Source organism: Fusarium redolens (assembly GCF_020744475.1).
Source record: "Fusarium redolens strain MPI-CAGE-AT-0023 chromosome Unknown BKA55scaffold_4, whole genome shotgun sequence".
Classification (NCBI taxonomy): Eukaryota; Fungi; Ascomycota; class Sordariomycetes; order Hypocreales; family Nectriaceae; genus Fusarium; species Fusarium redolens.
This window is the reverse complement of record NW_025763667.1, coordinates 1,249,078-1,276,631: the sequence shown is the minus strand read 5'-3', so window position 1 is coordinate 1,276,631 and position 27,554 is coordinate 1,249,078. Positions and strand designations below refer to the sequence as shown.

The following is a 27,554-nucleotide window of genomic DNA, read 5'->3' as shown; positions in this document are numbered from 1 at the left end:
AAGACATTAATAAAACGGTTCGTCATACTACAGTAGGTCACTTTCCAACAAAGACGTCAGCGGAGTACCCAAATAGGCAATTTCTCGCTCCAGCTTCCTTTCAGGTTCAAGAGCTTAAGTTGAGATCCGCTTTCCCCTCACGAATCAACCCCCATCATCGCCCCCCAGATCGGCCTTGGTGCACCCCGCAATCGGGGTTGCTCGTCCGTCAACCGAGGTTGTACATAGAAAATGAACATTCTTACCCGTTACAATTGCTTCATTAAGAAGATTCGCGTGAAACCTGAAGTCCTCTCGAACCCCAGTCTTACCCCGGATCCTTGGGAATAATATCTTTGTGCTCTTATACCCAGCTTGGTAACAAGACATAACAACACCATGGTACCCTCCGTGAGAGTTGTTCCCAATGTATGTTTACCCCTATGATTAAGCACAAGCATTGGCGAAGCTGCTTGGTTTGTGTGATGACTTCAGTTCAGATAACTCACATTCACATAGGCCGCTAAGCGAGCAACCAGCTTGCTACGTACCATTCAATACACCCATCCTCCTTCATGTCCTTGTCACTCAAACCCAGGATATCACCAGTCGCCACCGACATTCACTCCCTCTAGGCATGCTCACCAGCGTAAGTATGCTACGCCAACATCGCATCCAGGCCAGAAGGAGTATGCCTTTGAGATGGCTGCTTCGTCCATCAGGTTTGGCCCTGGTGTGACGCAGGAAGTCGGCATGGACTTGAAGAACATGGGAGCAAAGCGTGTTTGTGTGGTAACGGATGAGAACGTTAACAAGCTGGATGCCATGAGACAAGTTCGTGAGTCTCTTGCTCGCGAGGGCATTCCTTATGAGGTTTATGACAAGGTTCGCATTGAGCCAAAGGATAGCTCGTAAGTTTGACTTCATATCACGTCTATCAGACTGCAGTTCACTTATAATATCATAGTATCAAGGATGCGATCGCCTGGGCTCGCCCTTATGCACCAGATGCCTTCCTCGCTGTTGGTGGTGGATCAGTCATGGACACAGCCAAGCTCATGAACCTGTACACGGCGTATCCTGATGCAGACTTTCTAGACTTCGTCAACGCCCCTCTTGGAAAGGGTCGTCCAGTAGACAAGAAGTTGACACCGCTCATTGCGGTTCCAACAACAGCCGGCACAGGCAGTGAGACGACAGGAACTGCCATTTTTGATCTTGTGTCTAAGCGAGCAAAGACCGGTGTAGCTCATCGAAACCTGAAGCCCACACTAGGCATTTGTGATCCCCTCAACACAAGGACCATGCCAGCAGCTGTCAAGGCCGCTTCAGGTCTCGACGTTCTGTGCCATTCGCTTGAGTCTTGGACTGCCATTCCATACAACGAGAGAACACCTAGACCAACAAACCCTATCCTTCGCCCCGCGTATCAAGGTGCGAACCCTATCTCGGATGTTTTCTCGTTTCATGCACTGCGCTCTACCGTCAAGTATCTCCCACGATCGGTGAAGAACCCTGATGACTTGGAGGCCCAATCCGAAATGCTTCTCGCTTCTACTCTGGCCGGCGTTGGGTTCGGTAATGCCGGTGTTCATCTCTGTCACGGTTAGTTCATACCTACTCTGCTATAATTTTCTGCCCCTGTTGGGTGCTAATTCGAGCCCAGGCATGTCGTACCCCATTTCTGGCCAGAACCCAGGCTACAGGCACGATGGCTACGAGGTTGAAGCCCCTCTTATTCCTCACGGTGTGTCCGTGGCTGTCTCTGCGCCAGCTGTCTTCCGCTTCACAGCAGCATCGAACTCAGATCGCCATTTGGCAGCCGCAGAGGCCTTCGGCGTTGATATCAGCAACGTGAAGCGCGAGAGTGCAGGCGAAGTGCTTGCAGAAGCTATTACCAAATTCCTTGCGGAGCTCGGTGACCAGCCCAAGGGTCTTAAGGAGTTGGGTTTCGGCTCGGAGCACATTGAGGCCCTTGTCGAAGGTACCATTCCTCAGGCACGTGTGTTGATGCTGGCACCAGGATTGTCTACGCAGCTCGAAGCGGAGAAAGACCAGCTAAGGAGACTGTTTGAGAACGCAATGACTCACTAAGACTCCTCCTGAAGAAAGGAGTTCGTCAATGCGGGTATGCAATTGCATTGCGTGTCGTCGATCGATTGCAGCCGCGGATGTCGTGTCACTCTTAAATATCTGGATTAGTACTTATTAAGATACAAATATAGCAACATGTGTACCATGATAATCTGACCCACTTTGGTTTTCTATGGAACATTCGGGACAAATCGACGATGTGAACTGTTTCTAAAAGTGGTATAAGCTTGTTTGCATGTCGTGCGTTTATAACATAAAAATTTATCCATACGTCTGAAACCGCGTACTACTAGTAAAATTATGCTGTTCAACGGTATGCCTTGATTTGTGCAACTCTCCACGTTTCGAATGTCACCACATCGACCGTTAAAAATCGTCCCGTTCTCTTTTAGTGCACCGTAACACTGACTCCCTGGCAAAGTTGCAAATGCCATTCTCGGTAACAGGCGTCATTGGGTGAATCTGAAAAGTCCCTGCAGGTACTAGACCGATCCACTGAAAGATTACCGTATCAGGTAAAAACAAGACGAATCTTGCATTGGTAACCGAGACGCCATGCTAATCCTGGCAAGCCCCTACAATTTCTTTAACAGAAGTGAAGAGAACTAGTCTAGTGATGGAGACAAACGGGGAGAGTTGAAAGACTTTGATGAAGCGACTCCTTTTTGAGATTCTGGACCAAGAGTCTATGGATATCAATTGCTTCGCTTGACTCTTCTACCAGGCCTTCTCTTCTATTTTAGAACGAGCTACCAGAGTCATGAGCCTGTTTAGTGTTTTTCACCTGGTGGGTCTTGGCTCAACTATCCCCGGACTGCCGGCCGGATGGCGTTCCGATGGCCACGACGTCGTGATGCTGGCCTGGAATTTACCTAAGAAAAACTCGAACCAAGCGGTTTCGCAATAAGCTCCAAGAATCTCCAAGACTTCTAGGCTCAAATTTCTCCCTTGTGCCTCCACATCCACTACGTCACGGGGCCTGTACGAGCCCAAGGTGATCGCTGCTTTTGCCGGAGATGGACAGGGCCCGTCCGTGTTAGTCGTACGTACGATACCCAATTCTAACACTGGAACCGCAAAGCTTGATGGAGCCCATAGAGTTTGCGATCTTCATATAATAACGTAAACCCGCCCTTCCCCGCGAAAGTCATTGTTGAGGCTCTCCAGCTTATCCCTGTACATCTTCGATCACAATCCCATCTTTTCCACTTCCTTCGCTCGTTACTAAAGGAAATCGATATCTTGTACCTAATCCAAGGCATACTCCAGTCACTCACGATACAATGGAGGGCACTTCTAGAGATATTCAAGACGAACCGGACCTCGAAGTTGGACCCGAACCACCCAAGACTGGTTCTGGTTCTGGCTCAGGTTCTGGCGCCGATACACCACCAAGCCCAAAGACTGCTGCTGCAGCTTTGAAGAAGGACAAGGCACGAGTGCGGTTTAACAGCAATGCTGCCGCAAATCCCCCACCAAAATCATCTACTCCTCCTCCTGCCGCAGGAGGCCCCATCGCTAAGCCCAGACCATCGCTGTTGCGTGGCAGTTCTGCAGAGGCTGTAAAGACTCTTCACGATGCCGAGCATGAGTCAGACCCTGAGTCAAAGGAGGCAATGGTGGCTGCCCAGGAACGTGCCCGCATAATGGCGGCAAACATTCACAATGATTCATCAGCCATTGACAGAGACTCACTCGAATCCAGCACTGGAACAGCCGCTTGGGACAGCCCTTATGGTTCCAGTATTCCACTTCAGACTCTCAACGAAGGTAGTAGCAGCCGGGAAGGTTTCCACAAGCTTCCATCTGAGGAGCAGGAGGCGCATGGCTTAAAGGATGAAGCTTTCAAGCTTGTTCGAGCACACACTCAGCGATTTGGACCTAGTAGCACTGGTCAGAATTCACCAGCCAACAAGGACACAAAGCATGAAGAACGCGCTCCCCTAACCGAGTTGAACGACGGAAACTTTGATGGAGTCTTATACGATGTTCCAGCACCCGAACAATATCGTGGAAGCGTTCTATCCCAACTTTTGAAGCTCTACAAGCCTCCAGAGCCTCCTTTCAAGGGCTCGCACCACCGAGCTGCCTCTACCTCTTCAGTACTGAGTGAAGCCGGCACTCCCACAGTCCAAGGAACACCATCCGGAGCATCTACGCCAAAGCGAAAATGGTACGACCAGAACAAGTCCCAGGATACTCTCGCAAACCTTATCGAGGCCTCGTCACGACTCGCTAATCCCAATGATCCGGATGACAAGAGGAAGAAGACTACTGGAAAGAGGCCACAAAGACCTGGCCATAAACGAACAACAAGCGCAAACCGCCTGAGTGGTCTTTGGCAACAACAAGAAGCACGTATCACGGTTCACATCGCAGAGACTCTTGCCCGACAGGACTACATAATCAAACTCTGCCGTGCTCTTATGCTTTTCGGAGCTCCTACCCATAGACTGGAGGAGTATCTTAGCATGACAGCTAGAGTTCTCGAGATTGATGGCCAATTCCTCTATCTTCCCGGATGTATGATTATTTCATTCGACGACAGATCAACTCACACAACCGAAGTCAGGATCGTCCGCACATCACAGGGTATCGATCTAGGCAAGCTGAAGGACGTTCATCTCATCTACAAGGAGGTTATGCACGATGTCGTCGGAGTCGAGGAAGCCACTGAGAAGCTCGAGAGCTTGATGAAGCGTAAGGATAAGTTCCACAGGTGGCTCAGAGTTGTCATGTTTGGACTCATGAGTGTCTGTGCTGCTCCTTTCTCTTTCGGAGCTCGTCTTATCGATCTTCCTCTTATTTTCGCTTTCGGCTGTCTAATTGGAGTCCTCCAGCTTATTGTGGCCCCCAACTCTGCCCTCTATAGCAACGTCTTCGAAGTGTCTTCTACCATCATCGTCAGTTTCTTGGCCAGAACCTTTGGCAGTATATCGAGTGGAGGCGAAGAGATCTTTTGTTTCGGCGCTTTGGCGCAGGGCGGTATTGTCATGTTGCTGCCCGGTTACATGGTTTGTAAGTCAACTCTTCTAGTCCCAAAATGATATCAGAAATTAACATAACATAGTATGCTCTGCTCTCGAACTCCAATCTCGTGCTATCGTCCCCGGTTCGATTCGAATAGTCTACGCCGTCATCTACTCCCTTCTCCTCGGATTCGGTATCACCGTTGGTGCAGCTCTATATGGATTATTCGACAGCAACCCATCTAACACGACAACTTGTCCCGATGCCATGAACCCATACTACGGCTTCATCTTCGTGCCATTCTTCGTCATCAGCATGTGTATCGTTTACCAGGCCAAATGGCGTCAGATGCCTGTCATGGTTATCGTTTCCTTCGCTGGTTACATGGTAAACTACTGGAGTGGACAGAGATTCAAGTCTAGTCCCCAGATCTCCAGTACACTGGGTGCGCTGGCTGTCGGTTTACTCGCCAACCTCTACTCTCGACTTCGACACGGTGTTGCAGCAGCAATTCTCATTCCAGCGGTATTCTGCCAAGTTCCTGGAAGTCTTGCGTCTACTGGAGGATTGCTCAGTGGTCTGCAAGTCGCCAACTCTATCACCAACGCAACTGGCGAAATCAACGGAACCTCTTCAGTTCAGTTCCAGCAGGGCTCAAACCCCGATAATCTGGTGTTCAGCGTCGCTGCCTCCATGATTCAGATCGCCATCGGTATCGCCGTTGGTCTCTTTATGAGCTCGTTGCTCATCTACCCTCTGGGCAAGCGCCGCAGTGCCTTGTTCAGTTTCTAATTGCATTTGTTTCAAGTTCAGCGCAGCATCAGCATCAGCATCAGCATAAGCATTGGGAAATCATTCATCTTTTGTATCACAGAAAAAGTTGTGCATTTACATATTCTACAGATTTAAGACATGTTATTTAGAGCGATAAAAACAGGAATTGGGTACTGAGGTGCTTTTGGCTTTGATGGCGTGGTCATTGTGAATTAGGTCTTGGTTAGGGCTGATCTTCTGCATAAAGAATGGGTTTGAATTCATAGAAAGAATGAGTTTCTGGTTCTGATGAGAGCATCCACGACTTTAGACAGGTGACGGGAGATCATATCAATATCATGATGTTCACTCCTATATCTCGATACTTCATCACCGTCATTCAGATCATCATGCTACCGCAACACGTGCCTCTTCCACTGGCTTGAACATGCCATTGTCTCTCCAGGCATCGACATCATAACTGCAGTTTAGCCTTGGTTTCATGAGCTACGAGTGGATACGATAATGTATTTTCAAAAGCCGACTTCCCCGGAATAGCTCACAACGACAGGACGTGGTGCATTCCAGGATATCCGGAGCTCCATATAAGTGACGACGTGTCAGAAGACCCCTGATCCAGGGATATTCTTGGCGGATACCGCATCATGCACAACTTGTCTGTCTCCCACATACCGTCGGATGCTTTTGCCGTGGTCTGTTAGTCACCGTTTATAATGGAACTCTGATAGTCTTTTTATGCATGCATAAGATCCGAGGCTTGAGCTGAAAGTGTAACTTGCATAGCCACAAACTCAGCTCACAGCCACATCCTACGCAATCTGATATCACTGCTGTAGGACCTTAAGCTCTTGGCTTTTAAACAAAACCTGCTCACTTCTACTGACTTTATCCTCTGATCTTCTTAATCACCATACTCAACCTCGTAGCAATTCTAAAATTCCACTTTACGAGCTGCTAATATTGCTTTTCTTGCGACGACTGACTACTAGGTACATCACTGACGACGTCATAGCATTTACTTGTGGTCAGCTTCACCTATACACCTCTCAAACACACCTCAAGTCCTAAACCTTTCAAAGGAAAATGAATCCCTCTGATGTTCCAGATGAACCTCCGCCTTCATACGCTGAGAGTCAGAACCAGCATAAGAAGCTGCCGGCGCAACCTCCGCCTGCAGCTGTAGCTCCTCCATCAAAAGCATCGTCATCAGCATCACAAGCTCCTCCAGCTGCCGGCCCCAGCCAACCACCAGCTGTCCCACGCCAATTCCCGCCGGCGTTCAATCTCTACTATCAAGGATGGCCCAACAATTCCTATACACTTGCTGAACACCAAAACCACCCTCTCTATCTCTACTCCGCACATTCCGGCCTGAGTGATCTGCCACCAATTCTCTTGCACTCTGGTCCAGGCCCGTCATACTCGCCGCTGGCCTCTGCAAGTTTCATGTTCATGAGCGCTAGCTTCGAAGTCGAATTGCCGCCAGTGCCAGGTTCGGGAGCTCCATTGGCACGCGAGGTAATTGAACCAGTAGGTTCACACAGTGGTCTTGGCACAGGCTATAGCTTTGCTATTGAAGTCGGACCCGGAGGCAACGGACCACGAGAGAGATTCGAATGGAGGCGCTCACGTGGAGATGTGATAGCAAGCTTGGGTGGTCACTACTACGGTTGGAAGCTTGTGCGTATGAATCAAGGTGCTCCTGGAGGAGGAAATACGGCATTTGCGCCAGGTGGCTTCAGAGACAGCCGAGGAAACGAAGTTGTTGCAGCTTGGACGATGGGCGATGGAAGAAGTTTGACAAAGGTTGCGCATTTTCGATTCATGGGGACGGGTTTGACAGGACTCCTTGGCGAGAGATGGGCTATTATGGTGGTGATAACAGGGTTGGCCTTATTCCACAGAGACCGAAGGTGATCAGCCTTGACTCTTCTCTCAAAGGCATGGCTTGCATCTCGGTCGTAATTTATGTACCATATACCCCCACTGCACAATACTAACATCCTAATATGAGCTGCAGGTATTTTCACAATATAACCATTGTGATAAGATTTCTATTCAGTGTTGTATGATGCTCCTGAGGTGTAACTACACTTTATGGAGAATGTGTCTCTAGATTCTCTGTGATCCATACGGTGACAGAACAAAGGAATGTCGCCAAAAGGAGACCAGCCGAGCTGAATCATATATATAATTAAGTCGTTCAAAAGAGTATATCTATGGGTGTCTTATTTAAATTTGTCGGCGTTGCTGGGTATCATTTTTCGTAAGACTGCGAGCTGTTTGACCAAGGCAATCTTCCTCTGGTCAGTAAGGTTACGTCGATCGATACGTCTTGTCCCGTTCGAGAAGACTACTGTGTTATCAGGCAATATTGTTCCAGGGGGAATCTTCGCCATCTGCGTAATGGTGCAGTTCTTGATATTGTCAGCTCCTGATCATGAAGATGGGGATTCATATCTACCTTGCCAATCCTAGCACCACTTCCAATAGTTGACCCAGCGTGAACTACCGTACCCTCGCCGATCTCGGTATTGCCAGCTTCAATAATACTGCCAGCCTCGATTGTAACAAAGTCTGCCAGCACGATCCCACCACGTTGCGCAGTATCAGGGTCGGCAGGGCGAGTTCCCAGGTGCGTTCGTTCGTGAATGAGACATCGTCGCCCGATAAGAATAGATCCGGAGTTTGACTCAAACTTCGACCGAGGGTGTACTACTGTCTCTGATTGTATCGTGATCGAGTGTGTTCCTTGAAGGATCGCATTGTCGGAGATGGTCAGGGAATCTGAGAAATGAACGGGAGGCCTAGGACCACTGCGATCGATAGCGGGAAGAATGGAATGTCTTTTGCTAGACATGATGGATGCGACTCAAGTTATCATCGCACGGATATTAATATGCTGGGGTTGATCATTTCCCATCAACACGGCGGAGGAAGCCGAGATGAAGCTTGTATACAAAGCCCACGATACTCGAGTTGGTGTTGCGACACCACAGATCGAGTCCGTCGAATAGAAAGCCTTCCTTGAACGCTTACGTGATGCAAGACTACCAGGATCTATGACTCCAGGTTATCGGTTGGAGGCAAATCGGGAGCGACAGGCAATTGATGCGCTTAACAGAAATGATAAAAAGAACTTGTGTTAATGTGCAAGATCTGGTGTGGAGCAAAGTCCTGGCTAACTTGTGTGGCTGAATAATCGCGTAATGGATTGGCCAATCACTAGCCCGCTATTTCTGAACGGCCTGGTCACGAAATGGATCTCGCCCGGGAAACTTGAAGTGCCGCAACCTGACGTTCAATCATCTCCAAACCGCCACCCGACAACGATCGAGCACAATGCTGTCCACGAGAACGGCGCCCAAGAAGGCCGTCGGCCTCTCACGGACCGCCGTGAGGGGTCTGGCTACTGTCCAGGACGGCGCCCCGAAGCGAACATACGGTGGTCTACGAGACCAGGATCGCATTTTCCAGAACCTCTATAACCGATATCCCGTAGACCTCAAGAGTGCTAGGAAGATGGGTGATTGGCACAAGACCAAGGAAATTATTCTTAAGGGACATGATTGGATCATTAGCGAGGTCAAGGCCTCCGGTCTTCGAGGACGAGGTGGTGCTGGTTTCCCCTCGGGTCTCAAATGGGTAGGTTTCTCCAAGATTGGTTTTACAGGTCAAGAGGCCGAACCAGCATCAATTGTCTCTAACCCAACGCTCTGTAGTCTTTCATGAACTTCAAGGACTGGGACAAGGACACCAAGCCTCGTTACCTCGTCGTCAATGCTGATGAGGGTGAGCCCGGAACCTGCAAGGACCGCGAGATTATGCGAAAGGACCCACACAAGCTCATCGAGGGATGTCTTATCTCTGGCCGAGCCATGAACGCAACCGCCGCCTATATCTACATCCGTGGTGAATTCGTCGAGGAGGCTGCCGTTCTCCAGCGAGCCATCAACGAGGCTTACGCCGCCGGCCTGATCGGAAAGAACGCCTGTGACTCCGGCTACGACTTCGATGTTTACCTGCACCGAGGTGCTGGTGCCTACGTCTGTGGTGAGGAGACTTCTCTTATTGAGTCTCTTGAGGGCAAGCCTGGAAAGCCTCGTCTTAAACCCCCGTTCCCTGCCGCTGTCGGTCTTTTCGGATGCCCTTCAACTGTTACCAATGTCGAGACTGTTGCCGTTGCCCCTACTATCTGCCGACGAGGAGGAAGCTGGTTCGCTGGCTTTGGCCGTGAGCGAAACCAGGGCACCAAGTTGTTCTGTATTTCTGGTCATGTCAACAACCCCTGCACTGTTGAGGAGGAGATGTCCATTCCTCTGCGTGAGCTGATTGACAAGCACTGTGGTGGTGTTCGAGGTGGATGGGATAACCTGTTGGCCGTCATTCCTGGCGGTTCTTCCACTCCTGTTCTCCCCAAGCACGTCTGTGATGACCAGTTGATGGACTTTGACGCTCTCAAGGACAGCCAGTCTGGTCTTGGTACTGCTGCTGTTATCGTTATGGATAAGAGCACCGATATTGTCCGAGCTATTAGCCGTCTCAGCCACTTCTACCGTCACGAGAGTTGCGGCCAGTGCACACCTTGCCGAGAGGGAAGCAAGTGGACAGAGCAGATGATGAAGCGATTCGAGAAGGGTCAGGCTCGTGAGCGTGAGATTGACATGCTCCAGGAGCTCACCAAGCAGGTTGAGGGCCACACTATTTGCGGTAAGTTTCATATCAACTGTCTATCTATAACTCTGTACTAATGATTCTTAGCTCTGGGAGAGGCTTTTGCCTGGCCCATCCAGGGTCTTATCCGACACTTCCGACCTGAGCTTGAGGCTCGTATCCAGAAGTTCTCTCAGGAGCATGGTGGTGAGGCTCTTGCTGGAGGATGGAACCACAATGCCAGAGCCCAAGGCAAGTTGGTGTCTCCCGGTCAATAATCGGAATCTTAAGTAGAAAAGGTCATGGAGAGACGAAGGAATTAGGCTTGATGTGTCTCGCATCGTACTTGTGCATAACTACAACTATTAGGTAGATGCCATGTGTTATATTTACTTATTGTTCAATGGGATTCAGAGTTGTTTAAGTAATTATATGTCTCTCTGCGTGACTCAGCTTCTATATCGACATTTAAACAATTTATAGGCATGTGAGACTATTGGACGATTCACTCATGTTCAAGTCGCTTCAAATTGCCAGAACGATATACGTGGACGTAGGGATCCACTTACATTGAACTACTGGCTGGGCCCATCAACACCGCCTATTCAACATCGACCTAACCACCAGGGGTCAATGATTTGTAATTTTCTGTTCATTTACCTTAGACGTATATAAAGCTCTGGCATAAACTTCGAGTCCTTTTAACTCGCATTGTGCACTTCTGTTCTGTCAGAAAATCAGATATGGTGGGAACATATGAGCATTTTGTTGCCTTTGGCACTGATCTTGGTATTTCTCTCACAAGCCCTCACAAAACACACTAACTAACTATCCTCAGTCGGCATCGAGCGAATCCTCCGTGGTTTTCAAGCGATATGCTCTCTCTTAGTCTGGTACCCGGCTCTATTCGCCCTTGTCCAGCCTAAAGTCTCATCAACATTGTCTCTCCGCGCTTTAGGCAGCCAAATCAACGTCTCCCGACGCTTCATTCGCTTCTTCCGCTTCTTGGATACTTTCCGCGCAGGATGGCTCATTTACGTTGCTCAAGGCGACAAGAGCCTTGATATCTGGCTTGATATCATTAGCAAGACTTGCTTCGGCATGTTCGGCATGATGGAGACTCTGACTCTGCTTGATCTCTGTGGCATCGATAACCTCCGTGTCTTCAGTCCTGAGAAGTTCCAGGAAATTGATTACCAATCACAACTTTTTTGGTTCGCTGGATTGTATACTTCTGTTCTTGTCACGGTTATCAGACTGTATCGTCTGGTGGCTGCCACTCCTGCCTCTGTCAAACGCGAGACTGTTAGCATTAGCTCTACTGAGAAGCCAGCCGAGCTTATCACTACAGAGAAGGAGACTGCCGTTCTCTCTGAAAAGATGACCAAGGATGATCTCGATAAGGAGCGTGAGCGTCTCAAGAGCATCGTCAATAAACGCAAGACCGAGAGACGTGCTTGGATGAAGAAGTTTAAGAGTGAGGGTTACGTTCTCCTCCGCGCTCTTGTTTCTGATCTCCTCGATATGCTTCTTCCTACCACTACGGTTGGCTGGGTCAAGCTCGAGCCTGGCCTGGTTAGTTTGGCTATGTTCTTCACCACCTTTACCACAGGTCAAGCTGTATGGGAGAGGGTTGGACAGAATCTTCAAAGACAGAAGCAGTAGGGAGGACAAAGAGGTGCACATCATTGTATAGTTCGTATCTCATGTTATGCTATTTGGAAAGCTATCTATTACCATCTGTCACTGGGACAGCAAAATACAGTTTACTCATAGACTACATCATATGCACTTTTCCAGCTGGGTATTGTCCTCAGAGCATTATCATACCGGGCTAATTCATGATCTTCCTGGCCCCAGTCTTCTGTCGTAGATGCTGTCCTTGGACGAAGAAGATAGAAGGGCAGGTAGTGGGTGCTCTTAGCAAATTCCCGATGTGGTCTTCTAGACCTCAGAAGCCATCGAGTCGCGGGGCTCAGAAACCTCGTCTCGGAAGACATCGAGGTCAGGAATGGAGTAAAGGTAGTCCTCCTCGTCCTCGCCCCTGTAGACAACGATCTTCATCTTGCGGAAAAGGCTGATCAGGTTAAGGACAGCAATGGCCGACTGCATGATCCTGTAATATACTATTAGCACCACTTGAATAACCCAAAACATCAGTGGTATACTTACACAACAGTAAGACTCAAACCCGAAACATTTGCGTGGTAACCCCAGTTATATGTAATGAAGGACAGAACACTGGGTCCGATGAAGAAAAGACCGAAGGAAAAGTCGATAGCGCTGACAAGATAAGTCCAGGCTCCACGGCTTGCGCGTGAGGCGAGCGAAGTTGTGCCAATGGTGCAGAAAAAGTTTCCGATCTTAAGGTCGAACTTGTTACTCTTCCTGCCGGGGAGGAGGCTCTTGAAGACGCGAGACGCATGCCACATAACCAAGAAGATCCCACCCATCGCGAACACAGCAGCTGAACCTGGGGAGGCCCAGGGCATACAGATGAAGACAACATTGGTGATAACGATAGGGACAATCATCAATCGTAACAACAAAATAGGCGAGAAAGTGAGTCTGAATACGGGCGACTTTCCATCTTCTCTGTCCTCCCTCTCAGAGGGTGACAGGAGCGCAGCTGCAGGGTCCTCTCTGGGGAGAGGCTCATAGGAAGCCTGTCCTTTTGGGTTCTTGGCCGCCATGTTGAAGTGTCGATGAGTGATTCGGTGATTTTATGGTCGGCCTTGTAAGTTGTGATACTGGTGTCTCATGGCGGGCAGCTCAGTACTTATACAATGACACTGTGATGGCACCCACAGGGGCATGATATGACAAAATAAAAGCAAAATCATATCCTATCTAGGAAACCGCCGCGTTTACTCTGCCCTTTTGCAGAGGTCTAAGCGCATGGAGCGAAGGATCGTGTTTCGTGCGTGCCTAGCACAGCCTTAAAGCTGCATGGTCCGAGTTTCCATAGTGATGGCTGCACTAACAGTACTATTTCCGCTCGTTTATTCGCCAGGGCTGATGCAGAAAACATGCTGTTGGTTGTCATGACTGTTTCGGGTTTATTTGTGGATCAGAGGCTGCGTAAGCCTTTGCTTAATTTTGGAGTCCAGAACTCCAACATGCCATCGAAAGGATCAAAACTTGAGGGGAGCATTATCATATCTGGCCGTTTGAGCAATGAGATGTCGTAAGAATTGCCGATCTCGTTGATCCAGGTCAATGCGGAAGATTTCCAAAATATGGTTAAGATAGCCGCCGCGAGGCATTCTTAGCTTAACTTTTATCGCCTACCCTTGACGAGAAAGCGACCAGTCTCAACCTGCATTTTCCACCCGTCTTGGAGAAGAGCTGCAGCTACAGCTTGTCTCAGCTGTGACACACCGCCAGCGCTATGGCGGCCGAGTCCAGTTATGACAGTAAACGGCTGCTGTCGAGCTTTATCAGACCGAAACTCTCCTAAGCCATCCCACCAGGACTGAACTCTCTCGCGAGCAATTCGCACACCAGACTGCACGGAAACGCCGTGCAAGTCAATCGAAGTCGATGTGCTTTGCTTATCAACGAGTAAATCTGCCGCCGTTGACGCAGCATGCATTTCATATCGAGCCTGCTCTCGTGCCCTTTCAGAATAGTAACCTGCTGCCTGTCGATAGAGTGGATTAGAGACACCACGTCGATTTAAGGATGCTGCTGAAGCGGCTGCTTCACGTTTGGCTCGATTGTATTGGCTGGCTCTCTCAGCAGCTTGCGCGTACGCTGACGAGCCGGCGGGAAAGCTCGTACTTCCCGAGACAGGTCGGGCTAGCTTGAATTTCCCTCGCGTAACTGTCTCGAATCCTTCGATGTCCTCTTCCGGCAGTGGCGTCAGTTGATAACTGACTTCAAGCTTCTGGGTCCAGGGATTCTTGACGAAATGTTTGCTAACAAGCGCCGCGATGTCGTCTGATTCCTGTGATATGGAGCCTGTGACCTGAACGATTGTTGACATAAACTTCTCTGGGACATTTTGATACTTTTGGGCAAGTTCTTGTGCATATTTCTTGCCTTCTTTGTCCTGAGTTTCGATGCCTTGCGACATGTATCGATGCAAAATCTCAACAGCGGCGGCACCGTTTGCGCAGCGTTTGTTGTAGTAGATCTCGGAGACTACTTCAAAAGGTAAGTCCAGCCTGTCTGCTAGGTATGCAATCTCGTCCTGGCCTACATGAGACAGTTAGATATCACTTTCTGGTAAATGATTGGTTAGAACCCACGTTTCAACTCTTTCAGGTCATCAGGGGAGGGAGAAGCAGTTCCACTGCTGGATGGTGTTTCGCTTCCAATAGCTTTCTTGCCCTTCTTCTTGTTCCTTCTCTTCTTCTTCCCAGCGCCTTCGTCGGGTTCAAAGAAGCCATCAATGCCCTTCTGCTCTTGCCCTGTTGATTTGAGATACTGGATGTTCAGTAGGTCATCGAGCGCAGTCTGCACATCACCGTTCGCCTTTTTCAGTGAGTGTTTAATGTCAAAGTCCTTGAGCTCGCTAAACATGCTTTGGAGGAGAAGGACCTTATTCTCCTCGCTGTCATCATCGAATGAAGTAAGTCGTGGTATGGAGTAGGACGTATTTGCTGTCGACGCGGTTTGATCGCTGGCGGAGGTGGTGTCTGTGTCGTGAGCACGAGACGCCTGCTGGCTGTTTGTCTCAGCTGTACTCTCATCACCATTCACATCTTCAGGGACATTTGAGATGCCACTCGGGTTGAATCCAGTCGCTTCTTCGGTTGTGACATGTTGGGCAAGGTCTTCTAAGACAGTCTGAGCTGACTTGTACTGAGAAGCTTCTGTGAGATCATGGTCGCTGGCGATGGCAACTATGAGGGCTTCGTCCAGGAGCGACCTGAATTTCTCCTATAAGATAATATGTTAGCATGAGCTTTTGCTATCTATCACACTACATGAATACAATAGTGTATATATATCTCATAGTCATGCTCACGAAAGTTCGCTCCTAAGACTCGACAACTAGATATATACGCGCCGAAAGCATCGCAACTATAATAAATGAAACTTACCACCAGCTTCTGCACAAGCTCTTCGGAGGTTTCTGGCATCTTGGGGGAGGGATAGTGTTGTGATATCGGTTATGGCTAGTTCCAGAATAAAGCATGATACTTTATAAGATCTTACAGATAATAAGAAAAGGTTATGTCGCTTAGTCTTCAGAAACTTCCCGTGCTTTTTATAATGACGTTGCGAAATTGAAAGACCGAATGACGCACAGAAAGGTTGAAAGAGTCATGGTGTTTTCAGGGCTCTTGAGCGAAGGTGGAGTTAGTTGAAGTTGCTTGACCGTATCACGTGCCACGATAACCAGCCTTTGGGTTCAAAGTTGTAAATAACACAGTTAATGAATAGTATAAGATCTAAAGCATTTGGGTTTGTTGAGGGCATTCACAACTGAATTTACCTTTGGGTCTGGTGATTAACTTTATACAGGCCTGTGCTGGGTAGAAAATCGGGGAGGCCTGAGCGAGAATGTCTCATGGTTCATATCTTCTGGCAGGATCAGCTTCGATGTCTTTATGATTAGCCTTGGACGATATCATGACGAAAGCTGTTTATCTAGCCGGCAGACTATTAATTTGTGGTAGTTTTCTGTGATATTGCATTAAATGCTGTCTGAGTTAACCTGTTTGGTGCGAAGCACTTCGCATTGCCCAAGCGCCTGTAGATTCTTTCAGGCTTCTAAGTCAATGGATAAGCTCAAGGCTAAGAAATATACTTAATGGCATATTTGCAGGCATATGTAGTCATTGGTATATGAAATAAAGCCGATATATTCATGTGGTTCTACTGCTGATGCTGATATTCGTTTATCTCCGGAACTACAAATAAGACTCTCTTAGATTACTCTTTGACACCAATACAACCCTAAAAGCTAGGTATGAATGAACTCCAGCAAGCCTACTTAAACAACAAGTCGTACCAGGCATAATTTCCATAATTCATACCACTATAATACACGAACTAACAATAATGTGTCAAATCCATCGCCACCTCTAGGGTAGCCAAGCTCCGAATGAATCATTGACTGTCGTTCAGGCGATGGCTAAGCTCAACCCCGACCTCTAACCCCGGCTTCTTAGACCACAAGGACCACTAAGTTAATCACACTGGCGAATTAGAGGCAAGTCTAGCCCGCAGACACCAATGACGCAGGTCGGTCGTGACCTCTTCAGCGCCCGCCATCGGGGATCCAAGTTTTGTACCCGTCACCGAGCTACCTTACCTGCTACGGCTACGGCTGCTGCTGCGCTACGACATCACCATCTGCCTCCAAGTCTCAACCTGCAACCGTTTCGGTTGCGCCTACTTTGTCGACGCGTCGCCTTTAGAGTTTCACCTCCACTTGAGTCACGTTGCTCAATTTCTAAACTTCAATTCTACAATCTACTATGATTGCTTCCTGGACATCGTAATCATCATCGTCATCCCACGCTTATCGTCGCATCGCATCTATCGTATGTCAACTTGAGAGCGATATCCACACCAGGCTTCGATCGCGACCAACTAGGCCTACGACTCCATACCTATCCCCCGCCGCGTGCGGCTCCCTCACCTAGAGATGCATCAACGCATCGTGCCTCAGCTTGGAGCTGTGGCTGCGCTTCTTGCTGGCCTCGGCTTCGCTGAGCAGTATACTCCGAAACACGAAGCTGGACGATGCGCCTTCCGAGGTCATTGCGGAAAGCAGAGTTTCTTCGGCAAAGAGCTTCCCTGTGTCGACAATGGTTTGGCTGAAGATCCCGACGAAGAGCTTCGTAACGAACTCGTCGAACTTTGTGGCCAGAAATGGAAGACCGGACCTGTTTGCTGTAGCCTGGATCAAGTAAGCATATCCCGCGAACCTTGACGAATCTTCATACTAATATGTGACACTTAGATCAAAGCACTCAAGTCCGAGCTCGGTACACCAAGCACACTCATTGGGTCTTGCCCTGCTTGCAAAGACAATTTCTTCAACCTCTTTTGTACATTCACATGCTCTCCAGACCAGTCTCTCTTCATCAATGTGACCGACTCTGCTCCCAAGAATGGCAAGAAGCTCGTGACAGAGCTCGATCAGCTCATATCAGAGAAATATGGTTCCGGTTTCTACGACAGTTGCAAAGAAGTCAAATTTGGCGGTGCAAACAGCAAGGCGATGGACTTGATTGGTGGCGGTGCTAAGAACTATACCGAGATGCTGAAGTTCCTTGGAGACAAGAAACCTCTCGTCGGTTCTCCTTTCCAGATCAACTTCCCGACTGATTACAGCGACCACGACCTCCATCCACTGGACATGACACCGAAGAAATGCAATGATGAGGACCCCGATTACCGCTGCGTATGTGTCGACTGCCCTGGTGTCTGCCCAAAACTCCCAGACGTCAAAGACTCTAAGGCTTGCAGAGTCGGTCTTTTACCTTGCCTATCATTTGCATCCATATTCGTGTATGGTGTTTTGCTGTTAACCCTGATCCTCGCCGTTTTTGGCCACATCGCCTATAAAAAGTATTCTCAGCATCGTGTTGAAAGGACAAGACTATTGCACGAATCTTCGCATAGCGACGATGAAGACGAAGGTGGCCCGGTTGACACAGAAGCGATGCGCGAGCGCCCAACTAAGAGATACTGGGTCAACGATAGGTGTGACAAGGCCTTCTATCAACTCGGTCACATTGCAGCTCGATTCCCTGGGTGGTGCATCGGCCTCAGTCTGCTCTTCGTTGCCATCCTTAGCGTTGGATTGTTCCGTTTTGATCTCGAGAAGGAACCTGCCCGCCTTTGGGTGAGCCCTTCTTCTGCTGCTGCACAAGAGAAGGCCTACTTTGACAGTAACTTTGGACCCTTCTATCGTGCTGAAAAGGTCTTCCTTGTGAACGATACCGATCCCTCTGGACCAGGCCCTGTCCTCACTTATGATACCCTGAAATGGTGGATTGAAGTCGAGGAGAGCGTTAAGAAGATCGAAAGTCCTGTGTATGGAAAATACTTCCAGGATCTCTGCTTCAAACCTTCCAATGATGCCTGCGTCGTGCAGTCTGTTTCAGCCTACTGGCACGCCAAAGGTGGATTTGACCCCAAGTATTGGAAAGAGGATCTCCGCGCATGCGCCAAAAGCCCTGTGGATTGTCGACCAGACTTTGGGCAACCCATTGAGCCTAACATGATATTTGGTGGTTACGATGACGATGTGGTTGACGCCCAAGCTATCACCGTGACCTGGGTTGTTAACAATGCTCAAGAGGGAACTGATGCCATTGCAAGGGCTGTTGATTGGGAGAACTCCCTCCGCGACCGACTGCTCGAGGTTCAACAAGAAGCCAGGGAGCGTGGCCTTCGCTTGTCCTTCAATACTGAGATTAGTCTCGAGCAGGAACTTAACAAGTCGACAAACACTGACGCAAAGATTATCGTCATCAGTTACATCGTCATGTTCGTTTACGCTTGCATGGCGCTCGGAACTCCCCTTAAGCATATCTTCCGCAACCCTGCTGTGCTCTTGGTTGAGTCCAAAGTAACGCTTGGTCTCGTGGGCATTCTCATTGTCCTCATGTCGATTGCTGCTTCCATTGGGTTCTTCTCATGGGTTGGTCTAAAAGCTACACTCATCATTGTTGAGGTCATTCCCTTTATTGTTCTGGCTGTTGGCGTGGACAACATTTTCCTGATTGTTCATGAACTCGAGAGAGTCAATGTCAGCTTCCCTGACCAAATGGTTGAGGAGCGAGTTGCAAGAGCCCTTGGCCGTATGGGACCCTCCATTCTTTTCTCTGCTCTCACAGAAACCGTCGCATTTGCTCTCGGCACCGCTGTTGGCATGCCGGCTGTCAGGAACTTTGCTGCTTACGCTGCGGGTGCTGTCCTGGTCAACGCCGTGCTTCAGATGACCATGTTCGTCTCCTTCCTTTCCCTTAACCAGATGCGGGTCGAAGACCATCGTTGTGAACTGTGGCCCTGGTGGCAGATCACTAAGGCGAGAATCCACCTTAATGGGGCCAACAGTTTTGCTCAGGGAGGTAGCCGTGGCTCAGACATGGCCGAAGAGAGCTTGCTGCAGGTCTTCATCAAGAACACATATGCCCCACGACTTCTTGGCAAGAAGTTCAAACTTGCTGTCATCACAATTTTCCTTGGGCTCTTTGCAGGTGGACTAGCACTTTTGCCCAAGATTCAACTCGGCCTTGATCAGCGCGTTGCTATCCCCGACGGTTCTTACCTGATCCCCTACTTTAATGACTTGTACGAGTATCTGGAAACAGGACCTCCAGTGTATTTCGTGACCCGCGAAGTCGATGCCTCCAAGCGAGAACAGCAGCAAGAGATTTGCTCGAGATTTACTACTTGCCAGGATCTTTCACTTACCAACACACTTGAGCTCGAACGACAGAGATCAGATATTTCTTATATCTCTTCGCCCGCTGCTAGTTGGATTGACGATTACTTCCTCTGGTTGAATCCTATCTATGACCAGTGCTGCGTGGAACATGGCCAAACCTGCTTTGCTGATCGCAAGCCAGCTTGGAACACCACACTCTACGGCATGCCTGAGGATGAAGAATTCATTCATTATCTCAAGAAGTTCCTTTCAAGTCCCACTGGCGATGACTGCCCTCTCGCTGGCCAGGCCGCGTATGGCCAGGCTGTTGTTCTTGATGATAAAGGCAATCATGTCAAGTCTACACACTTCAGAACCATGCATACTCCTCTGAGAAGCCAGGAAGATTTTATCGCCGCATACTCTGCGGCTCGACGCATCGCTTCTGATATCAAAGAAAGAACTGGCGCGGACGTGTTCCCATACAGCGTCTTCTACATCTTCTTTGACCAATATCTTAGCATTGTACCGTTAACAGCTGGATTGTTGTCTGCCGCTGTTGGAATAATCTTTGTTGTTGCAACCGTCCTCTTGGGTTCGTTGCTTACGGCATCTGTGGTCTCTGTCACAGTTGTGATGAGTGTTGTAGACATCATGGGCAGCATGGCATTGTTCAATGTGTCCCTGAACGCTGTTTCTCTGGTCAACCTCATCATTTGCGTCGGTATATCTGTTGAGTTTTGTGCTCATATTGCCCGCGCGTTCATGTATCCTTCGCGCACAGTGATGGAAGGTAATAGCAATGCCTTCCGTGGTCGTGATGCCCGGGCTTGGACTGCCCTTGTTAACGTCGGAGGATCTGTCTTTTCGGGGATCACCGTCACGAAGCTTCTAGGTGTCTCTGTACTCGCCTTCACGCGATCGAAGATTTTCGAGATTTATTACTTCCGAGTTTGGCTGTCTCTTGTCGTTTTCGCCGCCCTTCATGCCCTGGTCTTTTTGCCCGTTGCGCTAAGCATTGCTGGAGGTCAGGGCTATGTCGACCCAGAGAGTGAAGGAACCGCTGCACAAGACTTGACCGATAGGAGATGGCGAGCAATCAGGATTAATGACAACAGTGACTCGGAGGAAGAGCCTTAGTATGAGCGCCTCTTTATGCGACCTGGAATTTTGACAGGCCCTCAGCATGCAGAAAGCTCTACACAGAACAACGCAAGGAAGACCGCATTAGCAGCTGTCCGAGAAGAAGAGGAAGAAGGACAAGAAAGTAACGGAGGACCCTCTAGAAGTTCCGGATCTAGGTCATCTCCGGAGCGACGACCTCACAACGACGGAAGACGCAACTCGACCTAAACGATCTATCTTATGAACAATTTTGGAAGCACCAGGATCAGAGAACAACATGCTTAGAGCCAGGTGCTTTTCTTCCAATTGGCCCACATGCAAGAATACGAGCGCAAAGATTAATGAGACACTTGGGCCTGAGTACTGAGGGCTTGTACTGAGGGCTTAGTTTCATTGTTGGGTAGAGTCAGCGAATGGGTAAATTAACATATCAAGCATGGTGCATTGTCTTCTGGGTGTTTGAAGGCGTTGTCATTATTGGTTTCATGTAGATGGTAACAGGCTCTACAGCGATCATAACAATTAGTTACTTTTTCTATAAGAAATAATACAAGCGTTTCATGACATTGCCTATGAGCTCAATAACAGAGCCACCTTAATATCCAATATGTGACATATCGTGTTGATTTCGTGACAACTACTCGACTGACAAGTCTTATTCCCTGGAAACTCTGTAGCTTACAGAGGCCTTGTTGATAATTTTGAGTTGCTCTCTTTCGGTTTGAGTTATAGCTACGGCTTTTTTGTATTGGCTGCGAATGGTTGAAAAAGTTCTTGCTTGAATTCGTCAATCGTTGTTGCCACCTTTGGAAGTAGAAAGACTAAAGACTTTAAACCAGGGGGCGAAAGGACAAGTGTCTTGGTCATTAGGATCGAGGTCCGAAGTCTTCTGACCTCCCTAGCCTAGGTGCGTATAATGTCTAAAGTTGGACCTTCAAGTCGCAGCATATATAATACCCGACTTCCATTCTCACAGTCACATACATACAGGAGGTTGACTTTCATGAAAATTACACGAATCAAGGGACTTTTAGAAACGATGAAAACAAAAAGGAATAAGGGGGTCTTAACAAAGAGGGTGCGCATATATTATTGAAATTCACTGGTGAGAACATTCCTGGGTCGTATTCCGCCATGAATTCTACATCTAAACACTGTAATCCTGCTTACGCCTATAGCAATGCGTCAAAATGTACTTATAAAACTGCCCAAAAAGATATGTTTCTTTACATAAAGAAAACATGGCCTTCTCATCTAACTTTCCTCGAGTGGCCCGGCCCATTCATGAAGTCTTTATTGCGACTTTATGATCGACGATAAACAAAAAGAGGTGCAACCCTGTTGCCATGGGCTTTATTCAGGAGAAGGCTGGCGTGCTCTCCTGACTTGGTTGTGAACAATAGCCCGCAGGACGCCCCAACGAGCATCTCCTGATCCTAAGCTTAGCAAAGTAGTCTTATTAGCAGAGCTGAAGCCGGCTGTTCCTTCGTGGGGCTGAATGCTTATTAGGAAGGAGTTTCGTGAATGCGACTCTGAGTGATGGGTTACAGGAGAAGTGGTCTTGGTTGTATCCTGTTCTTGTTCCTCGACCTCTTTGGTCTCAACCAACAACGCAACACAGTTGCCGCCCCCGTCATCAGGAGTTGTATCAGAAGGCTGAGACGGGGGAAGGGAAGGATTGGAAGTTGAGGGAGGGGGAGTTGATGGGGGAGTAAGCAGGCCAAGGAAAGTAGTGGCAGTGGAAGACGATCCATTAGATTGTCGCTCTGATTGCTGTTCTTGTTGTTCTTCTTCTGGTTGTTGCTGGTCAGACTTGACCCATCTCTGAGCAATCGCCCTAAACTCCTTGAATTTGCGCAGGACTGGGTCCTCATCTTCACTCATCGTTATGAGGACTTCTGCTGGAGGGAATCCATCGTCATCCAACTCATATGTAGCTGACATGTTGGAAGTTGGCTGGGTCAAATAGAAAGTAATGTTTATGTAGTGAGTATGTATAAGTGTAAGAGGTAGTGATGGATAGGAGGGCTGATGGTTGTTTGAATGATGGAAAAGAAAAGACAAGTAGGATAGGACAGGTTGCCTTTATATGGAGAGAAATAGAGATTAAATATTCACCACCGTAAGAACGACTCCCTTTGTTACCTTAACATGCACCATATGCCCTTGGCATCATTAACATCATTAACATGAGAGTCAATAAAAGTGTGACGATATGAAACTTTCATATTTCAACTCTATTTTTACTGCACTAACATATCGAATCCATTTAAGTTGCCCAACCGATGGAATCAGGCTCTGAAAGAAACCAGCTCAACTAGAAAATAGAAAGTATATACAACACTGCCTCAGGCAGGAGGCAAGAAAGATGCAAAAAGACCACCTTGGATCATCGCATACATGCTAATAAACACAATTATCCCATAACCCAAATTCTGTCTCTGCTTATCCAAAAGACATGAAGCGACCCACCAATACCAGACGGGGTAGGCTGATGAGATGCGACTAATGATCTGGACGTGATAGTTTGTGATGGCTAAGACGGCGAGAAGAGTTTGGACAGCAGCCAGAGTTCTTACGAGCAGCCTGCACTGTTCATCTGTGCTAGAAGTCATGGCTCGAAGACCTCGTGAGGGCTCTCGTGTGACCTCTATTCCTGACTTGATGAGGATTGTGAGCATGGGAGCTGCAAGGAGGAAGAGAGGAATTTGGTTGGGTGTCCAGTATTTGAGGAAACCAACGTTCCTGTTCATATTAGTTATTACTCACTAAGTAGTTATTTTGAGGGAACATACCAGTACTCTTCCTGTACAAATGTGTAGATACTTGGGAGAGGGCGTGTACACCAAGGGCGTAGTTCTCCATTATCCTGGACATTGCAATATCTCATCCACGCCAGAACTTGAGGCGCTATAAACCCAACTGCAACCAAGAGCCCACCAATAACAGGTGCAACTAGCCTTAGAACTTTGGAGAAAGTGAAGCCGCCAAGAAGTGCTGTGAGGCCTTTGATAGCTTCCACCGCAAAGAGAACACCACCAAAGAGGCCATTGCTTCGAAATACGCAGGAAACCCCATACAACAGCCCTGCTCCGATCACTGAAATATTGCGCCTCAATGAGTCGGGACTAGCCTTCAGACTCAAAGCAAAAAGAAGGTTGCCCACAAAGGACAAGCATGAAAACGTGCTCTCTGCATACGGCGCTGAAAGAAACAGCCCGCCAGGTGAAAGAATATGCACGACCGCAGCTAAATATGCAAGCTTTCGATTATTGCATAGAACAATGGTGAGCTGGTACAGCGCCAAAACAGCGATAAGGTGAGACACGTGTGAGATGGCAATCGCAATAATAGCCTCCCAGCCCTCAAGTCCAAATAACCCATTAATGCCACGCACAACAGCTGGCAGTCCAATACCAAACGCCCACTCCTGCTCATATACTTTGCCCTTCACTGCATCATGCATGAAATAAAGCGCGTCCCATCTCGTCAAACGAGTAGCTAAAGCAGGAACAGGGGTTGTCGGGCCATGAACGATGTCGAAGAAGAGAGATGTTGAAGTATCGTAGTCTGGACCTACGGACGCGCCGAGGGCGATTGCCAAGAGAAGACCTTTCCAGGCAGTATATGCGGCTGTTAACGAGAAAATTGGGTTTATTTCGTGGCTGAGGAGACTCATTTTGAGTAGGGGGTTGAATGAGCGTGTGAAGTTGGTGATGTGAGGTTGAGTTGAAGGGGTGTGTTACGTGGGGCGGAATATAGTGACACGTTCGCTAATGAGACAGATGTAGCAGTGGTGAGATCAACACAGCACAGTGAGTGACTCTCATATATAAAAATATCAGAAAACAATTGATCGTTTGTAGTGATAAACTCAATATCTACAATTCGACATTTCGAGAAAATGAAATAGAAAAAATATTGATGCCTGCTGGTTTAACTCATCTCATTCACTGACTGAAAAGCTCCAGCACCTCTCATAGGTCTCTACACATTCATCAACCATCATCAATCAGCCTCACTTATACACATGGGTATTCACTATCAATTAATATCAACATCAACAAAAATGCCGGCAGAAAATAGCACAAAAACCTCATCTCGGCTCAGACCAGGAGAATTCCCGCCACTGATAACCATTCCTCCACTTTCTTTACCTCATAAGCTCACCATCATCATCCTTCATGGCCGTGGCTTCAACGCAGAGAAGTTTCACGCACCACTTCTTGCATCTCCTTCTCTCGACCCATCAATATCATTTCGTCAATCTCTTGCTCATGCTCGCTTCGTCTTCCCGACCGCGCCTCTTGCTCGGGCGACCAAGTATCGCCGGTCACTCATTCATCAATGGTATGAAGGAACTGGTGATTGGGAGCCCAAGGCGCGGGGGAATATGCGACCAAGTATCGAGTACATCCATAAGTCATTGCAAGATGAGATAGCAAGGCTGGGCGAAGATGCAGGGAAAGTAGTATTAATGGGGTTCAGTCAAGGCGGTGCAATGGCGTTGATGAGTTGGTTGCTTTGGGAGGGCCAGAGTCTGGGTGCTGTGGTTGTAATGAGTGGTTTCATGCCTTTGGCTGAGAGTCTAATGGTGGAAGATACAGGAGACGACATATCGGAAGACGGATTGTTCGAAAGGGATAGTGAAGAGGAAGCAACAAGTCCACTGCAGAGGGCAATCGACGAGCTTCGTGAAGAGGCAGAGCTTGATCCTGCACCACCAATGACATCTTTCCCTTTCCTGAAAACTCCTGTGTTTATGGGACACGGTAAAAAAGACGAGGATGTTGAGTATTGTCACGGACTAAGTGCCGTCAAATGCTTGGAGCGCATGGGAGTAAGTGTCAAGTTAAAGACTTACACAGACTTGGCACATTGGTACTGTCCTGAAGAACTAGGAGACATAACACAATTTATAAATCAACAGCTAGGATTATAACCAATCAACATCATAGAGAGACCTGTCGAATTGATAACTCATAAATTCATGATATTCCGCTTATGGAGGCATTTTAGATACATAGCACCAGATCCTTTTATCCAACCCTTTTCAACCACCCATTAAATCTTCTCGCCATCGAGAATAACCTTAGCCTCATCCGAAGTCCACCAACTCACACCCTTCTCACCAGGGTAGCTAAATCGATCCATGCTCTCAGGCTTCATCTCAACACTGTAACCAGGCTCCACAGGAGTGGTGTAGTAACCGTCCTTGATAACAGAAGGATGGAAGAAGTGCTCGTGGAGGTGGTCCACGTACTCAAGAACAGACAGCTTTCCGGAGACCACAACGTAGTCAATGGTGCTCAGGTGCTGTGTGTATTCGGGAAGACCAACACCACCAGAGTGAGGAACAATAGGCACACCAAACTTCTTGGCCATGAGGAGGACAGCAAGGACTTCGTTGACACCACCCATACGGCAAGCGTCGATCTGACACACATCAATGGCGCCGGTCTGGAGGAGTTGCTTGAAGATAACGCGGTTCTGGCACATCTCACCAGTAGCGACACCAATGCCATAAGGCTTAAGGGCGTCGCGAACAGCCTTGTGACCGAGAACATCATCGGGTGATGTAGGCTCCTCGATGAACCAAGGCTTGAAGTCGGCAAGCTGCTTCATGTACTCAATGGCCTCAGGAACAGACCAAACCTGGTTGGCATCTGTCATGAGAACATTGCCCTTGTCGTAGCCAATGACCTCACGAGCAATTCCCAGACGCTTGCGGTCGCGCTCAATGTCACCACCGACCTTGACCTTGAAGTGTCTGTATCCAGCGTTGAGAGTCTCCTGAAGAAGACTCTTCATCTTATCCTCTCCGTATCCAAGCCAGCCAGCACTCGTTGTGTAAGCAGGCACAGCGCGGTTGTTAAGAGCCTCTTCGAGACGCTTAGCCTTGGTAGGCTCCTGCTCCTTAAGCATAGCGACAGCCTCCTCGGGGGTGATTGCATCGGTGATATAACGGAAGTCAATGCAGCTGACGAACTCCTCAGGGCTCATGTCAGCGACGATGCGCCAGACGGGTTTGTTGAGGGTCTTGGCCCAGAGATCCCAGACAGCGTTGACGACGGCACCGAGAGCGAGGTGAATAACGCCCTTTTCGGGTCCAATCCATCGGAGCTGACTGTCGTTAACGAGATGTCGCCATGTCTGACCCCAGTTTGCGACGAGGGAGGAGAGGGTCCTGCCCTTGAGACGCTCGGCGACGTGGTTGATGGCAGCGCAGACGATGTCGTTTCCACGACCGATAGTGAAGGTCTAAACAAAGTCAGCTACAATTGAGATATTCTCTGAAAGAATTGAGTACTAACCATTCCGTGACCGGTGTATTCAGAGTCTGTCTCGAGGATACAGTAGGCGGACGAGTAGTTGCCAGCGGCGTTCATGGCATCGGAGCCAGTTCCGTCGAGAGAAGTAGGAAAGCGAACATCGCGAGTCTTCCAACCAGTAATTGTAATTTCACCCATGATTGCGGTTTGTTTTTGTATATTCGTAAGGTAATTGTTGAATTTATCGAGTATGAGAGGAGAGCTCAGTGAAGCATGAGGGACACACTTGAGGTGGGGTGAGCTCCGAACGCGGGGGAGGGGGGAGAAATCCGAGGTTTCAGTGAGGA

At 48.5% G+C, this 27,554-nt stretch overlaps 13 protein-coding genes across 13 annotated transcripts; 7 read left to right on the top strand and 6 right to left on the bottom strand.

The window, feature by feature from the left end:
- Window positions 1-174: 174 nt before the first annotated feature.
- On the top strand, window positions 175-2,272 carry BKA55DRAFT_560356 (iron-containing alcohol dehydrogenase-domain containing protein). The gene is made up of 4 exons (XM_046192087.1): window positions 175-408; window positions 499-890; window positions 947-1,584; window positions 1,646-2,272. Exons 1-4 carry the CDS (start codon window positions 379-381, stop codon window positions 2,071-2,073), a joined length of 1,488 nt encoding a protein of 495 aa, XP_046052978.1. The 5' UTR covers window positions 175-378; the 3' UTR covers window positions 2,074-2,272.
- A 1,084-nt stretch (window positions 2,273-3,356) lies between these two features.
- On the top strand, window positions 3,357-5,835 carry BKA55DRAFT_536107 (uncharacterized protein; the record flags this gene model as incomplete). Its single annotated transcript, XM_046189784.1, has 2 exons — window positions 3,357-5,091; window positions 5,144-5,835. The coding sequence occupies 2 exons, from the start codon at window positions 3,357-3,359 to the stop codon at window positions 5,833-5,835; spliced, it is 2,427 nt and encodes an 808-aa protein (XP_046052977.1).
- A 781-nt stretch (window positions 5,836-6,616) lies between these two features.
- Window positions 6,617-7,952, top strand: BKA55DRAFT_274802 (uncharacterized protein). The gene has a single exon (XM_046185485.1). The coding sequence runs from the start codon at window positions 6,901-6,903 to the stop codon at window positions 7,732-7,734; it is 834 nt and encodes a 277-aa protein (XP_046052976.1). The 5' UTR covers window positions 6,617-6,900; the 3' UTR covers window positions 7,735-7,952.
- BKA55DRAFT_274796 (trimeric LpxA-like protein) lies at window positions 7,890-8,943 on the bottom strand. Its single transcript, XM_046185484.1, has 2 exons — window positions 8,282-8,943; window positions 7,890-8,234 (listed from the first exon to the last, which is right to left on the bottom strand). Exons 1-2 carry the CDS (start codon window positions 8,675-8,677, stop codon window positions 8,046-8,048), a joined length of 585 nt encoding a protein of 194 aa, XP_046052975.1. The 5' UTR covers window positions 8,678-8,943; the 3' UTR covers window positions 7,890-8,045.
- Window positions 8,944-9,062: 119 nt separating this feature from the next.
- On the top strand, window positions 9,063-10,896 carry BKA55DRAFT_637539 (uncharacterized protein). Its single transcript, XM_046197060.1, has 3 exons — window positions 9,063-9,462; window positions 9,540-10,527; window positions 10,579-10,896. The coding sequence occupies exons 1-3, from the start codon at window positions 9,160-9,162 to the stop codon at window positions 10,746-10,748; spliced, it is 1,461 nt and encodes a 486-aa protein (XP_046052974.1). The 5' UTR covers window positions 9,063-9,159; the 3' UTR covers window positions 10,749-10,896.
- A 138-nt stretch (window positions 10,897-11,034) lies between these two features.
- BKA55DRAFT_560349 (peroxisomal biogenesis factor 11) lies at window positions 11,035-12,162 on the top strand. The gene is made up of 2 exons (XM_046192086.1): window positions 11,035-11,259; window positions 11,309-12,162. Exons 1-2 carry the CDS (start codon window positions 11,214-11,216, stop codon window positions 12,133-12,135), a joined length of 873 nt encoding a protein of 290 aa, XP_046052973.1. The 5' UTR covers window positions 11,035-11,213; the 3' UTR covers window positions 12,136-12,162.
- A 252-nt stretch (window positions 12,163-12,414) lies between these two features.
- On the bottom strand, window positions 12,415-13,163 carry BKA55DRAFT_686674 (uncharacterized protein; the record flags this gene model as incomplete). Its single annotated transcript, XM_046198962.1, has 2 exons — window positions 12,415-12,586; window positions 12,643-13,163. The coding sequence occupies 2 exons, from the start codon at window positions 13,161-13,163 to the stop codon at window positions 12,415-12,417; spliced, it is 693 nt and encodes a 230-aa protein (XP_046052972.1).
- Window positions 13,164-13,750: 587 nt separating this feature from the next.
- Window positions 13,751-15,560, bottom strand: BKA55DRAFT_504167 (uncharacterized protein; the record flags this gene model as incomplete). The annotated part of the gene is made up of 3 exons (XM_046187069.1): window positions 13,751-14,670; window positions 14,724-15,357; window positions 15,522-15,560. 3 exons carry the CDS (start codon window positions 15,558-15,560, stop codon window positions 13,751-13,753), a joined length of 1,593 nt encoding a protein of 530 aa, XP_046052971.1.
- Window positions 15,561-17,074: 1,514 nt separating this feature from the next.
- Window positions 17,075-20,950, top strand: BKA55DRAFT_536100 (sterol-sensing domain of SREBP cleavage-activation-domain-containing protein; the record flags this gene model as incomplete). The annotated part of the gene is made up of 2 exons (XM_046189783.1): window positions 17,075-17,338; window positions 17,393-20,950. 2 exons carry the CDS (start codon window positions 17,075-17,077, stop codon window positions 20,948-20,950), a joined length of 3,822 nt encoding a protein of 1,273 aa, XP_046052970.1.
- A 1,338-nt stretch (window positions 20,951-22,288) lies between these two features.
- On the bottom strand, window positions 22,289-22,879 carry BKA55DRAFT_536099 (uncharacterized protein; the record flags this gene model as incomplete). Its single annotated transcript, XM_046189782.1, has 1 exon — window positions 22,289-22,879. The coding sequence occupies one exon, from the start codon at window positions 22,877-22,879 to the stop codon at window positions 22,289-22,291; it is 591 nt and encodes a 196-aa protein (XP_046052969.1).
- A 265-nt stretch (window positions 22,880-23,144) lies between these two features.
- On the bottom strand, window positions 23,145-24,664 carry BKA55DRAFT_608611 (GPI mannosyltransferase 2). Its single transcript, XM_046196624.1, has 2 exons — window positions 23,731-24,664; window positions 23,145-23,680 (listed from the first exon to the last, which is right to left on the bottom strand). Exons 1-2 carry the CDS (start codon window positions 24,612-24,614, stop codon window positions 23,284-23,286), a joined length of 1,281 nt encoding a protein of 426 aa, XP_046052968.1. The 5' UTR covers window positions 24,615-24,664; the 3' UTR covers window positions 23,145-23,283.
- Window positions 24,665-24,819: 155 nt separating this feature from the next.
- On the top strand, window positions 24,820-25,884 carry BKA55DRAFT_560342 (Alpha/Beta hydrolase protein). The gene has a single exon (XM_046192085.1). It carries the CDS (start codon window positions 24,966-24,968, stop codon window positions 25,875-25,877), a length of 912 nt encoding a protein of 303 aa, XP_046052967.1. The 5' UTR covers window positions 24,820-24,965; the 3' UTR covers window positions 25,878-25,884.
- Window positions 25,885-25,999: 115 nt separating this feature from the next.
- Window positions 26,000-27,405, bottom strand: BKA55DRAFT_536096 (enolase C-terminal domain-like protein; the record flags this gene model as incomplete). Its single annotated transcript, XM_046189781.1, has 2 exons — window positions 26,000-27,196; window positions 27,250-27,405. 2 exons carry the CDS (start codon window positions 27,403-27,405, stop codon window positions 26,000-26,002), a joined length of 1,353 nt encoding a protein of 450 aa, XP_046052966.1.
- Window positions 27,406-27,554: the final 149 nt, after the last annotated feature.

Coding starts and splice junctions, on each gene's coding strand:
- BKA55DRAFT_560356 (XM_046192087.1), top strand. CDS start 379: ATGGTACCCTCCGTGAGAGTTGTTCCCAAT. Junction 409..498: donor CCGTGAGAGTTGTTCCCAAT/GTATGTTTACCC, acceptor ACATTCACATAG/GCCGCTAAGCGAGCAACCAG. Junction 891..946: donor ATTGAGCCAAAGGATAGCTC/GTAAGTTTGACT, acceptor ATAATATCATAG/TATCAAGGATGCGATCGCCT.
- BKA55DRAFT_274802 (XM_046185485.1), top strand. CDS start 6,901: ATGAATCCCTCTGATGTTCCAGATGAACCTCCGCCTTCATACGCTGAG.
- BKA55DRAFT_274796 (XM_046185484.1), bottom strand. CDS start 8,677: ATGTCTAGCAAAAGACATTCCATTCTTCCCGCTATCGATCGCAGTGGT. Junction 8,235..8,281: donor GTGGTGCTAGGATTGGCAAG/GTAGATATGAAT, acceptor GACAATATCAAG/AACTGCACCATTACGCAGAT.
- BKA55DRAFT_637539 (XM_046197060.1), top strand. CDS start 9,160: ATGCTGTCCACGAGAACGGCGCCCAAGAAGGCCGTCGGCCTCTCACGG. Junction 9,463..9,539: donor TCCCCTCGGGTCTCAAATGG/GTAGGTTTCTCC, acceptor AACGCTCTGTAG/TCTTTCATGAACTTCAAGGA. Junction 10,528..10,578: donor TGAGGGCCACACTATTTGCG/GTAAGTTTCATA, acceptor AATGATTCTTAG/CTCTGGGAGAGGCTTTTGCC.
- BKA55DRAFT_560349 (XM_046192086.1), top strand. CDS start 11,214: ATGGTGGGAACATATGAGCATTTTGTTGCCTTTGGCACTGATCTTG. Junction 11,260..11,308: donor TGCCTTTGGCACTGATCTTG/GTATTTCTCTCA, acceptor AACTATCCTCAG/TCGGCATCGAGCGAATCCTC.
- BKA55DRAFT_608611 (XM_046196624.1), bottom strand. CDS start 24,614: ATGAGTCTCCTCAGCCACGAAATAAACCCAATTTTCTCGTTAACAGCC. Junction 23,681..23,730: donor TTTGTACAGGAAGAGTACTG/GTATGTTCCCTC, acceptor TAATATGAACAG/GAACGTTGGTTTCCTCAAAT.
- BKA55DRAFT_560342 (XM_046192085.1), top strand. CDS start 24,966: ATGGGTATTCACTATCAATTAATATCAACATCAACAAAAATGCCGGCA.